The sequence below is a fragment of the Fonsecaea multimorphosa genome (genome assembly GCF_000836435.1).
Source record: "Fonsecaea multimorphosa CBS 102226 unplaced genomic scaffold supercont1.4, whole genome shotgun sequence".
In the NCBI taxonomy this organism is placed as follows: Eukaryota; Fungi; Ascomycota; class Eurotiomycetes; order Chaetothyriales; family Herpotrichiellaceae; genus Fonsecaea; species Fonsecaea multimorphosa.
Window position 1 is genome coordinate 451,497 of NW_015971638.1, and position 14,220 is coordinate 465,716.

The 14,220-nt window shown below is 53.5% G+C and overlaps 4 protein-coding genes across 4 annotated transcripts; 2 read left to right on the plus strand and 2 right to left on the minus strand.

Annotated features, from left to right (window-relative positions):
* Positions 1–3,027: 3,027 nt before the first annotated feature.
* Positions 3,028–5,308, plus strand: Z520_02803 (uncharacterized protein; the record flags this gene model as incomplete). Its single annotated transcript, XM_016773316.1, has 4 exons — positions 3,028–3,496; positions 3,546–4,253; positions 4,302–4,444; positions 4,505–5,308. The coding sequence occupies 4 exons, from the start codon at positions 3,028–3,030 to the stop codon at positions 5,306–5,308; spliced, it is 2,124 nt and encodes a 707-aa protein (XP_016635373.1).
* Positions 5,309–6,236: 928 nt separating this feature from the next.
* Z520_02804 (uncharacterized protein) lies at positions 6,237–9,472 on the plus strand (the record flags this gene model as incomplete). The annotated part of the gene is made up of 2 exons (XM_016773317.1): positions 6,237–7,040; positions 7,097–9,472. 2 exons carry the CDS (start codon positions 6,237–6,239, stop codon positions 9,470–9,472), a joined length of 3,180 nt encoding a protein of 1,059 aa, XP_016635374.1.
* A 532-nt stretch (positions 9,473–10,004) lies between these two features.
* On the minus strand, positions 10,005–11,552 carry Z520_02805 (uncharacterized protein; the record flags this gene model as incomplete). Its single annotated transcript, XM_016773318.1, has 1 exon — positions 10,005–11,552. One exon carries the CDS (start codon positions 11,550–11,552, stop codon positions 10,005–10,007), a length of 1,548 nt encoding a protein of 515 aa, XP_016635375.1.
* A 781-nt stretch (positions 11,553–12,333) lies between these two features.
* Z520_02806 (uncharacterized protein) lies at positions 12,334–13,860 on the minus strand (the record flags this gene model as incomplete). The annotated part of the gene is made up of 2 exons (XM_016773319.1): positions 12,334–12,971; positions 13,023–13,860. The coding sequence occupies 2 exons, from the start codon at positions 13,858–13,860 to the stop codon at positions 12,334–12,336; spliced, it is 1,476 nt and encodes a 491-aa protein (XP_016635376.1).
* Positions 13,861–14,220: the final 360 nt, after the last annotated feature.

A 14,220-nucleotide genomic window follows, 5' to 3' on the forward strand; every position in this document is an offset into this window, starting at 1 on the left:
TGGCCGACAACCTAGTGAAGTCCTGCCGGCGAGCATGCTTCCAGATGATCATCAAACACGCCGGTGCAAGCCACGTCTGAAGGAGGATCTCAAGCCACCAGCCCTACAAGTGTGAGTAGGTACGTTGTGTCGTCACGCACCTGTCACAACGATTATCACCCTGCGATTTAGAGTACTCCATATATGCATGTCGAGTCGAGCGCGTTCTCCGCTATCACCTCCCGCTATAGTTGATGATCTTCACCGGGACAGAGTGAATCCGCGCGATTGGGGACAGCTCTGGCTTGGGCAGCTTCTGTTCACTCATGTGCCTGATAATGATGCCCAATCGACAAGAATATTTGGTTCTCGACCAAGATCTAAAGCACCCGCCCAAAGGATTAGCTAACTCCATGCGGACGCTCAACCTCTGCAATCAGAAAGTTGTCATGCTTCCAAGAGCATATACAGTAGCACACATGACCTGCTCGGTGCGACCGTCGGCGCGAGCCTCAAGGTTATGCCCCTGAAAAGACAAACCACGGCCCCCAGTTGTGGCTTGATTGGATCCTCCGAATCGGCGATATCACACTATTCGCTGGCCGATGAGAAAACCCTATTACCCCGACCACTGCGACCAGAACTTGGACCAGGCTCCGCAGCTGCTATTCTACTCGAGGTACCGGTACTCAAGGCAGTTGCAACTACTACTAAACGGCCCCTGTCCTGCTCAACTCGCTACTCTACAAACGATCCCTAAATCGGTTCGGGTCGTCCTGACTTTGCGCCACCACCTCCATTTCAAATTCGTCCACACGTTAGTTGCAGAAGAAAAGGTTTCACTTCACAGAAGTCTGCCCGCCAACATGCCCACTAGTCTACTCCTGACCTGGTGCTTACGAACTTGACAATGTCGACTGCCGCATTGAAAAGACCCCTGAGTCTCTGTACGCAAATATTTACCCAACCCTGTAGTTTTGGCACCATAGGATCTTGATCCTGCATATGTGCGGGAGCATTGACGTGGTGAAGCACTTGTGCTGAAGGCGAGAACAGTTCCATAAACTGAGAGGTTTGTTCGTCACCAATGCATCCAGCGGTGCCAGACCAATCTGGCCGACGTGCTCAGAAACTATCTAAGTGATTCCCGTTTCTGGAGCCTCGCCTCGTCCCGGTCCCGCTCCGTACCACTTGCAGAAGATGGAGGCCTTGGACCACTGCCGACGCATAGCTCGCAAGCCACCAGTCACAGGGCCCGAAGAACTGCCAACCGAGCTTGTAAAGGTGGTTTGTGAGAAACAGGAGGATGAGGAGGAGGAGGCCGCCAGCTCGTGTCTTTTCTTGCGTTTCTTAAAATCTACATGACATGTGCTTTGCCCGACAACCTGTGACGGTTGGAGTAAGTTAGTGGGAGTTGTGCAAGCTGCAAGCTTGATATACTATATGCCTATCGTCGCTTTAAAGATCTAACTGTCAGGGAAGATCTGTCCGAAAAGGAAGAAACTTTGGGGGCATGGCGAGCTCAGCCGATCACCTTACAACGGTCGTGCAGACGAGAGCCGCAGATCGATCTAGGCTATGTCGCTGACCGACAAAACAACAAGATCATTTCAAGAGCTCCCGGAGCAAGTCAATGTCCCAATGTTGAGCCCTTCTGCACTGTCAGGAGGATGGCCGTATGCCACAAACCTGTCGCATCTGGACAGTGACATGTTGGTCCCTTCCCAGTAGGGCTTTGCATTTTACCTCGTCAAATATGCGTCGGATAGATCCCTTGCCACCTCTGAACGCATTCTTTTGCCAGCATTGGCAATATTCCTGCATGAGTCCACACATGGCTGAGCAAAGAAATTTACCAGAGTGCTTACCGATGATGTTTCGAACATGGACAACGCAAACGCACCTCCACATCACATGCCCACAATTTCATGAGAGTGAGTTGCCTGACGTTTGCAAGAGTATTCCTGCCGGATGAAAGGATCGACGAGTCATCGTCCACTGATGGCCTATACGTGATGGGAGCCCTGCGGTTGGGTTAGCGTGCGCTAAAGATCTGGGAGAACGGGCATTATGGGAGGCTTTCGCTGTAACTTTGTACGATCAACGACATCATCCTTCACGGCGGATTACTTGATCGATTCGAAGCAGAGTTGTGCATGGCTTTAGGCCACGGTGAACGACGGACGCGGCAGTGATCGAGCAAGCCCTCCGCCGCGACTTTAGGCACCAGTCCTGTTTGCCTGATGCTGGCGAGGACAAGTCGACCCCCACAAAGCCCCGGATCGTGGTGGCCAGGAAAGGGAGAACGTCTGAACGAAGCGCCCGCCAGACGGGATGTCCGGTAGAATTGGGTGGTGCAATGTTCTGGTCCAGGCGGCTCTATGTTCTTCAAGAGCCTGAGACTTGACCGGAGCCGATGTGTCTGGATACGAGCATAAAGTCGCACTCTTGACATACCTAGGTATGTTCTCGTCCGTAGCAACGACCCTTCTACGACCGACAATATCTCCACATCGGTGTCGATTGCCTAACGAACCGGTCCAGTTCTTTTGTCGCTCAATACTCAATTGCACGGTAGAAGCTGCGCTTTTTGCTGCTCCAAGACGGACAGTTTGCCAATGTCGACTGGAGAAGCCCTTGAATGGCAGAGGGCAGTGCGATTAGCTCAGGATGTGAGGAGAGAAGTTGTGTTGGATAAGCAAGGTGCTGAATGTGATCGACTACACCGTCTGTAAGATATAGCCCCATTCTTTTGGACTCGATCAAGCCGTGTTATTATCAGGCGAAGATGGTGAGTGCGAAGAATATGAAGGAGAGAGCTGAGGCTGGCGCCGAGGAAACGGAATTAGCAAGGCTGCCAAGGCTCTAGCCACAGCTCCATCTGCGTCTCCAACTTGAAGTCATTGATTGCGATAGCAACTTGCGGCACGCTTCGGGGAGGCCAGTTAGTTGCGCGCAGTTCTCGCCATCATATCGCAGCTCAATCCCCATGCCGCAGTTGATGTAGCCGCCCTTTTGTCACTGCTCCAGAGTTACAGACCTGCCAACATGTCCTTATTCGGTTCCTCTCCCACAGAAACTGCGCCACTAAACTCCAAGTCTCTATTCGGCGACGAGCCTGCTCCCAAACAATCCACATCATCTCTCTTTGCCGACGATGGAGGCGACTCGCCGTGGTCAATGCCAACTCCCAAGAAGTCGGCGCGGCAGAACCTAGTCAAGAATCTTCTCCCAGCCACCGACGTGCCGGAGAGCTATGTGGACGCATACGATGCCGTATTACATGCCAATGAAAGGACAGGAGTTGGTATTGGTTTGGCGGGCATCAAGCGCCTTCTAGAGAGCAGCAATCTGAGCGAGCAGGAGCAGACAAAGATCCTGGGTTTGGTGATTCCGGGTGGACAGGAAAGTGCCAATGGCGTCGGCAGGAGCGAGTTCAATGTTTTGCTCGCTCTCATTGGATTGGGCCAGGAGGGCGAAGAAATCACCCTCGATGGCGTAGATGAACGGAGGCGAAGTGAGTCTACAGATCCCCAGAGCTTCAGCACAGTACTGACTGTCTCCAGAACTGCCAGAGCCCAGAATTGGCTACTTGGATCAGCTACGGTCGAGCAGCGCCCGACCGCAGCCGCCCTCCCCCCCAACAGCCAAAGCCACTCCAGTCAGACCGCAAAAGCCTCGAGAAGACTCATTCGGAAACGACCCAACCTCGGATCCATGGGCTAGTCCGTCTAACAGTAGACTACCGCCTCCCTCCACTGCCGCTCATACTATGTCTGTCAATGGGGCCTCGGTCGAGGGTGCTAAGAGCATCACGAATGGCATTGCAAGAACAACAAGTGCTTTCACGACGGGAGGTAGTCAAGGCAGCAGTAATGGAAGTCCAGCAAATGAGCGTTCTTCCGAAGGTGGAGGCACTGGTTGGAACAGCTACAATGGCAATTCAGGAGGCTTCTCGGAACAGCCCACCCTTGGGGGAGGATTCGGAGACCCTGGAGACAACCGACAGTCAAATCGGCAAGATCAAGAGCCACGAAGTGCGGTCTCTCAAAGTATCAGTCTGCCACCTGGAACAGGGGAAAGCGTCACGATAACAACACTGCCAGAAAAGGAGGGAGTGTTCATGTTCCAGCATCGAAACTATGAAGTCAAGGCAGCTCGGAGAGGCAGCAGTGTCGTGAGGCGATATAGTGATTTTGTTTGGTTGCTCGACTGTCTGCAGAAACGATATCCTTTCAGGCGCCTACCCTTGTTGCCTCCGAAACGGGTCCAAGGTAAGCATGTCGTGTTCTGGAGAGATCCCAGCTGATCCCAATGTCCAGTGAATGGAGCTCATCTCACCGCAGATGCAAATGTCTTTCTGGAGAAACGCAGACGGGGCCTGGTTCGATTTACCAACTCACTCGTCCAACATCCTGTTTTGAGTCAAGAAACGCTTGTGGTGATGTTCCTGACTGTGCCCACGGTATGTTTCATGGTCTAGGTCTTCCGTACCACGGGAACAAATAGCTGACGTGGTTTTCAGGAGCTCGCAGTCTGGCGAAAGCAAGCTACGATCTCCGTCCAAGAAGAATTCACCGGCAAGGCTTTGCCACCAAGTTTGGAGGACAGCTTACCCTCTAACCTTCCGGATCTTTTTGATCAAGTACGTACAGGCGTGCGCCGCTCGGCGGAGATCTATATCAATCTTTGTGTATGGATGGAACGTTTGGTCAAGCGAAACGAAGGGCTTGCCCTGGACAGTTTGAAGTTCTCAAACTCACTGTCTCACCTTACCGAATGCAGCAGCGATACCTATGCCATTGATCAGAATGATGTACCGCTTCTCAATGAGGGGATCCAGTCCACAGCAAAACACCTTGCCACAACCCAGACATTGCTCGAAGACGAGGCCAAAGCTTGGGACACAGGAGTGCTTGAGGACCTGAAATCGATCCGCGACAATTTCGTGTCTATGCGGGATATGTTTGATCGACGAGATCGATATGCGAGAGACAACATACCTCAACTTGAGCGACGTATTGAAGCATCGGAAAATAAGTTGCAGCAACTACGGCAAAAGCCACCGGGGCAAGTGAAGCCCGGAGAAATCGAGAAAGTGGAAAGCAGCATCATGTCTGATAAAGAAAGTATTGTACAGCAACATGCCCGCGGAGTCTTCATCAAGGAATGTGTGCGGGATGAGATTGTGACATTCCAGACGAGCATCTACGCTATCAGCCGCATGCATCAAGACTGGAGTCAAGAGCGGGTCAAGTATGCAGAACTACAGGCCAGCAACTGGCGCAACTTGGTCGACCAACTGGAAAGCATGCCGGTCGGAGAATGAGTGGTACTAGAGTGAGGCTGGCGACCCAAGGGGATTGAGGCAGGAGAACTGTACTTTTTTATCTCACTTCCCCCACGTTACTATTTATTATATCATTGGCGCATCCATTGGCAGTGAGCGCCAGCAATACATAATGCTCCTATTCTATTCATTGTACCAGCAATGCGCCTCTCAATGGCTTCAGAAAGTCTGACATAGAGTGCTCAATAACGACGAGGTGACCAGCTCCTCAGAGAGAGCCCGTATCTTGTAAAGGGAACCTGCTGTGTTCAAAAGCTGATAGAATACTCTTCTGAGTGAAGATGACATGTTAGCTGGACAGTTGATCACTTCTACTTTGCGGCCTTTCCCTCTTGTCGCAAGACCTGTGCTACTTCAAGTTGTTTTCGAAGTCGGCTCGCGTACTTGCTACCTAGGTAACTTTACACTGTTTGACCTGTTTCTCTTCCTTTGCTAGATTGGAATAGATCCCCTCTTCACCTCTCCAAGGATCTTCTGCTCGATATGGTCTGGAGAAGAGGGGAAATTTGATAAGGAGTTCGACACAATGTATTAGAGTCAGATGCTCTTGCCGTCGGCTGCCGGTCGCCATTCATCCCATCCATGGTCGTGCTGGTCGGACGTCGATCAGGCTGAGACTGGGGATGGCAAGGCCACCAATCAGATGATGGCGCTTTTGGGTCTTGGCGGTTTCAAAGTGTGTTTACCTCACTGGCACTCGCCGCGCTGCAGCGTCTTTGTTGAATCTCTTCCCATCCACGTTTCTGTAGAGTCTTCTTCGTATTCCTCGCGTTTGCTGCAGTGAGCGCTCTACCCTTCGAGTTGTCGATTTCGCCTGCTAGCCAGTGGCGGAAGGCAAAGACTCCGTGGCCCCGACGATCATCCCGCCTCCCGCATCCCGCATCCAGCCAGCCTCGTGCTAGCGACAATGGAGCAACAGGTCCTTCAGCTCCTCCAAGCGACAACCAGACCAGATACAGCCGTCATTAGAGATGCCGAGCAAGGTCTTCTTCGACTCTACCCTCAAGCAGACTTCCCTTTTGCGCTCCTAACCATTGCGTCGCACAACGACATCGACCCCAGCTCTCGCAAGGCTGCATTGACGGCTCTGAAGAATTACGTCTCGGCCACGTGGTCGCCCCAGTTCGACGAGACATTCACAGGAAATGTGTACCTCAACGACGAAGCCAAGTCTGGCGTCCGTGACCGGGTCTTCACCATCTGCACGCTTGCGGGCGAACAGGCGCCGAAAGACGCGAGTATCCAGGCCCTCGCAGCTGGCGTCGCGAGCAAAATTGCCAGTGTCGACTTCCCTGACGCGTGGCCCTCGCTTCTACCCTCGCTACTCACAATTCTGAACACTTCGACAGACGACGCGCCCATACATGGCGCGTTACGCGTCCTCTCCGAACTGGTCGACGAGGGCTTGACGGAAGAACAGTTCTTCTTGATCGCCCGAGATCTCGTCAATGCCTTACAGCATGTTGCGGTCGATAATTCTCGGAGTCTGATAGTGAGAGCAATGACCCTGAATGTCTTTAGAGCTTGCTTTGAGATGCTGGAGATGGTCATGGCCGATCACGGAGCGGCGGTGAAGGCGTTCCTGAACGAGTCACTCAAGGCCTGGATGCCCTTCTTTGTTGAGACACTGAAGCAACCGCTGGGCCCTGCCCTGAAACCCGAAGAAGCATCATTCCGGGGCCTTGTCGCCCTCAAAGTTCAGGTAGTAAAGGTACGGTCCTTCTTAGTGATTCCAGAAAAGAGACATAATTACTAACGGCTTACCAGACACTCGACAAACTCCGACAAGTCTATGCGCAGGCTCTCTCCCCACATGTGATGGCCCTATTCCAAGTCGTTTGGGAGGAATTGATGAGAACTGCAACGGTCTATGCTGATCTTTACATCGACGGCACCGCAGAAGCCAAGCTCGTCGACAGCGACAACCTCCCTTGCAGTCTAGACGCACTTGTTCTTGAAGAACTTGACTTCTTGCAAGTCACCATTAGAGCCCCCACAGTTCGCAAAGAGCTCACGGCGCAAATGCATCAACTCGGTGAAGCACAACATACTGTTCCCTGGCTGCAAGAATTGGTCCGCATATTGGTCTTGTATGCCAGGATCCCAAAGGAGGAAGAAGCGCTATGGGAATACGACGCCAACCTGTACCTCTGTGAAGCAACATCACTTACAGCAAACTACACACCCCGAGCAGCATGTGCGGATCTAGCAGTGCGGAGCTTGGGCGAATGGTTGAAACAGATTCCCATGATGGCATTATTGCATTTCAAGCAGCACAACCTATTGAGCCAGACACCAGGATGGAAAGAACGCGAAGCACTTGTCTTTCTCCTCAACCAATGTCTCAAGGACGTCGACGAAGTCTCTGGGAAGCTCAGCCCTCAAACATCTGCTGCAGTTGTTGAGGGTCTCTCGGATACACTCCAACATCCAAATCCCTTCATGCGTGCGGCGGGGCAAATGGCCGCAGGGTGTTTCTTCAAGGTCGCGGACGGCGAGCAATTCCTCCACGCTGGCGCGGTGGCTTTTGCCAATGCTGTAAGCGCCTCGTCAATGGATGAATCCGACGTGGTCAAAGTCGCGTGCCTGAGCATTTTGCATGACTACATCGATGCACTCCCACAGACCGTGACACGACCAATGCAAAATGCAGTTGTCAACGTTATCGGTGACTTCATCTCCTCGCACGACCTCCGCGACGAACTCGAAGACGCCGACGACGTCAAAGCGGCATTGATCCAACTCCTGCGTGACGCCATCATGCTGGACACCTCCACGATAACCACTCAAGGTAATAATGCCCTCGACTTGTTTTTCACGCTGGCATCGGACGGCGCGTCGAATTTCCAACTTTTCACTCTCCTCACCGAGGCATTCGAGGGCATCGTCTCGTCGGTGTCTTCTTCTGGGCAAGAGCCATATGTGCGATTGTGCGCCAAAACCATCCCTTCGCTCACGGGCGCATTCGACATCGCCAACATGACCCAGGAATCTGCATTGACGAATCTCGCCGCTGAGCTCGTCTCTGCACTCGCCGAGTTCGGGTCCGACCCTCTGCCTTCCGGCTTCGTGCAGGCTGTGATGCCAAAGTTACAACGCGTGCTTATGGAAGCCGTTGAGCCTGAACTTGTGCGCCCGGCCACGCTAGCGCTTAACCACATGCTGTCAAAGGGCACGCAACAATTCCTGTCCTGGACAGATTCTCAGGGGAAGTCCTCAGTCGAAGTGACGCTGACTATCATCAACCGCCTCCTCAACTCCCCAGATGTAGACGAGAACGCAGGCCAAGAAGTCGGCGGGCTCGCGTCAGCGTTGGTCACGAAGTTTGGAGCCGATAAGCTCGGACCATATTTGATGGACTTGCTGCGCGCGGTGGCCGTCCGTCTTGCCACCGCGGAGAGAATACAATTCATTCAGAGCCTATGTATGGTCTTTGTGGGTCTCTCCCTCGCGGCTCCGAAGGAAGTCCTGGATTTTCTGAGCGAGGTGAACATCAACGGCACCAATGGGCTGAATGTGGTCTTGACAAAGTGGCTGGAGAATTCCGTGCATTTCGCCGGGTTCGACGAGGTGAGACAGAATGTGGTGGCCTTGTCCAAGATATTCGCACTGCACGATCCCAGGGTCCACGCCGTGAGCGTCAAGGGGGATTTGATCGTGGACGCTCAAGTAGGCGGACGCATCAAGACAAGATCACAGGCCAAGCTGAACCCGGACCGATGGACTCAGGTCCCCGCCGACCTGAAGATATTGAAAATCATGGTCGACGAGCTCGCCAATGCCGCCACATCGAGGTTCCCCAACCTGGCCGCGGCCCAGGCTGCCGCCGCGGACGCTTTGGATTCCGAGGATGAAGACGCCGAAGACGCGGACGAATGGGAGGATGTTGGATCCGCGGGGGCTATTGACCTGGCCAGTGCGAGCGTCCGTAACGAACTGATGGCCCTTGTCGGGGGTGGTGGTGGTGACGGCACGGCGGACGATGAGGGTTTGAGTCCCACGGGCTCGAGGGCCAGAGATGAAGAGACAGCCGACTACTTGTTGCAGTGGTTCAAGAACGAGGCTAGTCGAGATGACTTTGCGGTCTTCTTTGAACAGTTGACCGAGGAGGAGAAGGGGAAGTTGAGGGAGTTGGTCGCGTAAGCCTTTTTACATAAGGTCTCTTTTGCCGAGCAGGCCCTTTTGTTTTCCTCTCTCTGAGGTGAAGCCGGAAACGTCTCGACCTGGAATGCACGAGGTTGTTTTGTGTACATCGTACCTAGGTACCAACGAGGATCGAGGATCGTGCTCAGAAAAACGCATGAAAGGAGGACCCTCGTAGGGGCGACAGAGCCATCGATACCATGACGAGAGTCGTGCTTCCTGAGAATTTCCCTCCTTTGACCACCCTAGATATGTATTATGTATATGTACCTGACTGGCCATGTACATACAGTGCATGGATGGGGGGTCCTTGACTATCTAATGCGCAATGCACTTGGCTACCGAGCGGTGAACGAGGACCATATCCTAATGGGGGGTTTTTCGTTTCTTCCCATCGCTCACCCCCCTTGAGATTTAGATCCGCGTGCTTGAAGGCTGGTGGGTGGGTACTTAAAATCCATTGGGCCATTGTATCGTAAGAGTCAAAGGGAAAACGGTTTCGGTCTATGTACCTAGGTAAAGTAGGCCGGTATCACCTCTTCACGGCCGGAATAGACCTCTGCGCGCCGAACTTCTCGTGCCATTTCCGCTTTTTCTGGTTCTGGTTCTGGTTCTGCGCATCCTTTGCGAGGGTAGTACTACCCACGGCAGCAGCGGAAGAAGTCGCCAGAGGATGGGGGAGAGAGCCAGCTGCCTCGAATCTCAGGACTTGTACACCTTGGCCATCTGTGGCCGTGTCGGCGCCATCGACGGATGAGATCAGGCTGGTGAGATCGCATTCGGCGGCCCAGGAGTCGGGAAGGAGTTGTGTCCACTCTGTCAGGAATTCGTCGACGCGCATGGTTCTCCCCGCACCGTGACTCGATATGTCGGACGAGGTGTTTGAGAGTGATGATGACTTTCGCCGGGCGTGGCACGCGAGGAGCCAGCGGCCGACCATTTCCCGGGTGAGGCTGGGGTTGAATTTCAGTCTTGCATCGCTGAGTAGTCGGTCGTGATCTGGCGAGTATAGGCTCAGGCCTAGATTGAGCAGCATGGGAACATCAGCGTCTTCCATCCCATCTGTAAATCGGCGCAAGATGGCCATTGTGACGTTCAGAGCCAACGAGCGTGCCGCTTCCGTCTCTTCAGCTTCAGCCAGTCCGTCGAGCACGGCCCGGAGGTCCTTTCCAGACAGAACGTTGTCGTTCTTCTCGAGGTGGATCCCTGAGATGTTGCACTGCTGCAGGAAATCCTTCCAATGCCGGAGCAGCAGGGCCGGAGTGGGTAAATATACCATATCCTCATCGTGTCTCTCGCCCTTTCGCGTCGTCGGCTGGGGTAGCCCGAAGATGAATGACTTCCTCATCACATCCCGTATCAGCCTCGTCGGTGCGGCAATGTTGTCGACAACGTCCCTCGTTGATACCGCTTCGTGTCGAGTCATCCCGCCTTGATGGCCTTGATCAAGAGGGCTGTTATCATCCTCCACGTCATGATATACAGGAACCATATCATAAACCCTTCGCTCAATCTCTCGTTCATCCGCTTTCACCTCGATTAACTCGAGAACATTCTTCACTTGTGCCTTCGTCGTGATCCCACCTCTGCTACCGGCAGCCACAGCCATAGCCAACCTAACTACATTCGCTTGCTCTTCCGCCCCAGCCATCGGGGTATCTCCAGTCCCATCCTTGTCGTTGTCTCCACCCCCGCCGCCCTGCTTCTGTGGTGGACACGTCTGGGTAACATAGACGCTATTACTCGTGCTGACCTGCTTGACAGCCCAGATCTTGTCGTCGGTGCAGAGGTGCAGAAACCCTTCCTTCCCCTCCCCCGCCGCCGCCGCAGCAGCCTGAGAATTGATGCCTCTGTTGGATCCCCCAGGGAGTCGCTGGCCCTGGGTCGGACCGGAACCTCCAATATCCCTCGAAGATTTAAACCACAGTTTCCTCCTCTTACTCGGGTTCTTTATCTGCGCCTCGACCACGTCGAGCAGTTCGGCTGGCAGCTCAAGCAGGCGGAGACTCTGCTGGGGATGGGTTGAAGAGACTGCGACGGGAGGAAAGGCGAGAGGTTGCGAGGAGGAAGTGGTGGACATGATAGTATTCGATTCGGGCGCTTGATTTTCGTCACAGAGGTTCCGAGGGGACCGGTCTGCTATTATCGGAGAATATGGGGAAGGTGTCAGAGTGCCATTATTAATTGGTCATCTTAGGTACGGTGCATTGTGTGCGTTGTACATTAGACCTAGAGTTTTGACGCGTCCCAATTTGGACGCGTCGCGGCGTCACAGAGAACGACGTCATAATTTCGATTTACCATCTTCGACCACCACCACCACCACCACCACCACCATCGAGGTACCCCTGACAGTTAATCGCTTATATACCTCGTTCCAGGCATGTCAGAAATGGACAGCTTCGGGTCAATGTCGAGATGATGTATTGAAATGGTATGCTGCGTACTTGTCTGGCATATTCTCACAGCCGCCACTCGATGACCGAACCATCGACCATGACACACCTGCCTCCTGGTAAAATGAAGTGCTCAATCAGGCCATCAGTCGTAGCCGTCGAGCATCCTTCAAAGATATTGTGTACATGTCACACAAGAGCCTCCCACCAACGGAGAGGTTGCCCAAAATACCTGACCCCCGAAATGGTTGACACAGAACGCCCCCAATTCTCGTCCATGTACGCATCATGCTTTGCTCAAGATGTTTGGATCGCTCGCTTTCTATCCCATATCCCATGATCCGTTATCTTTTGCTTTTTTCCTGAATTCCATGATCCTCTACCCGAGACCTCTGTGTCGTTTAGCGCGGTGGGCAGTCTCCCACCAGCAATGGTTGTTGCGTAAAGTCCAGATTTCATCCCATTTCAGCCACTGTCCTCTTTTCTCTCGACAGAGGCCTTCTTCTCGCTGTTGTCGCTGTTGGTGTTGATCAGTCGCACACCTTCCTTCTTGACTCCTGCCGCCATAGCTTCCTTGTCCTGCTCCCACTGAGAGCCCACCTGTCGAAATTCGTCTTCGAGCTTCTTGACCTGTTCGGCGTTTTCCTTTTCTTGCTTTTCCCGTTCGCGCTTCTCGCGCTCCATTTCCTCCATGTGTCGGATGTCATCCACCGACGGTTCGTACAGGTGCCACACAGTGTAATGTGGCAGCCCAACAACAGAAAATTTCATGCGTCTAGCCATCTTCCCGAATCCTTCTGTCTCGGCGTGCCTTTCAAAGGAGAAGGCCGGGAAATGCACGCCAGCACGGAATACTCGGGCTTTGGCGAGGATGGAGACTCCGCCAACACCGTCCAGTTCCATTTCGACATCGGGGTCGCCGTAGGGGTCGCGGAGGTAGGCAAGGTGAGGCCGCCATGTGGCATACTCTGCGTAACCTTCTACAATGACAGCGTCTTCGTCCAGCGATTCGGCGAGGGCAATGGCTGTCTCGGATTCTTGCCAGGAGTTGAGATCGTAGGGCTGTTCACCCCCTAGCCAGTCAGGCAGGGGCCGCCAGATATCTATTCCTTCTTGTTAGCTTTGAACACGACGGAGACACCAGCAAGACTCACTGGGTACAATTACATCCTTGTCATGCCGCATGAGATCTTCAATGATGGTGTAGGGACACGTCTCAACATCAGCATCACGCCAATAAACCCAGCTGTGATATGGTCTCAGGGCCGCACTGAGCAGCCAATTCCGTGCTCGCGCCATCAATTTTCTTCGGCTGGCTTGGGCCGCAAAACCGTGTCTGCTTTCTACATCTTGACCGACTGCCTGTCCAAAATCCTTGTGTATGACCGAAATCTCTCCGTACGGCTGTGAGGGATCGGGGTCGGCTTGTTGTGTTTCGAGCATTTGAGAGAGCAACTCTTCAGTGTTGTCCTTGGAATCGGAAACAAGAAAAGCCAGGTCGATGAGATGATGAGGGTATGTGAAGTTTCTTAAATGGGCGAAGAACATGGGCAAATGCGGTGCTGCATCCCGCAGGGGTGTGCATAACAGCACTCGTTCTTCCCTCTCCCAACCAACCGAGGTGCCCTGTACATCCTCGAGGTCATAGTACCGCAATGTCTCGATATCGTCGTAGAGAGGCAACGTGGCCGAACCACTCGATAGCAGAGACAAGGTGGAGTTGGAGGGAAAGAAGAGGTAGAATGCTAAGCAGCATATCCCCAGGATGCCCAAGCCCAGCCGGATGTTGCGAGACCGGGTATGGAGGGCTCGTTTTCGCGGCTCGAACTTTCGATTGAAGGAAGAATCCACTTTCTCATCCTCGACTAGATCGGGCATGCCCCAAATATACTTGCTCTCGAGGTCGGAGCGGTCCGTGTAGGGGCGGTAGATATCGTCATCTCGTTTCTTGTTGGCGGCGTAGCCATTGGTAAAGGCGTGATGCCTGTTCATCACTCCAACTCATCACACCCCCTCAACCTTGTATCTCTGCTGCGGTGCAGCTCTTTGATTGGCGGTCGTGTCGGAGGAAGTGGTTTGGTCAATGAACTGTGTGTGGCTGCGGAACGGGGAGGTCGGGGATGGACACGGCGGAGCGAGAGAGTAACGAGGGCTGAGATGTGAGGTCGAAGCCGTTGATCGAGAGGAGGACACGTTGGAAGGAGAGGAGGGTCTAAGGGCAACAGCGGGAGGAGTCGAATCGAAGGCGTGGTGGATTTTGTGGAAGGGGGAGGTCGGGGAAGGACGAAGCCAGGTGTGAAATTCTCAGTGACAACGGAGGCCTTGTCAGCGCACAGCAAGGAGATGTAGATC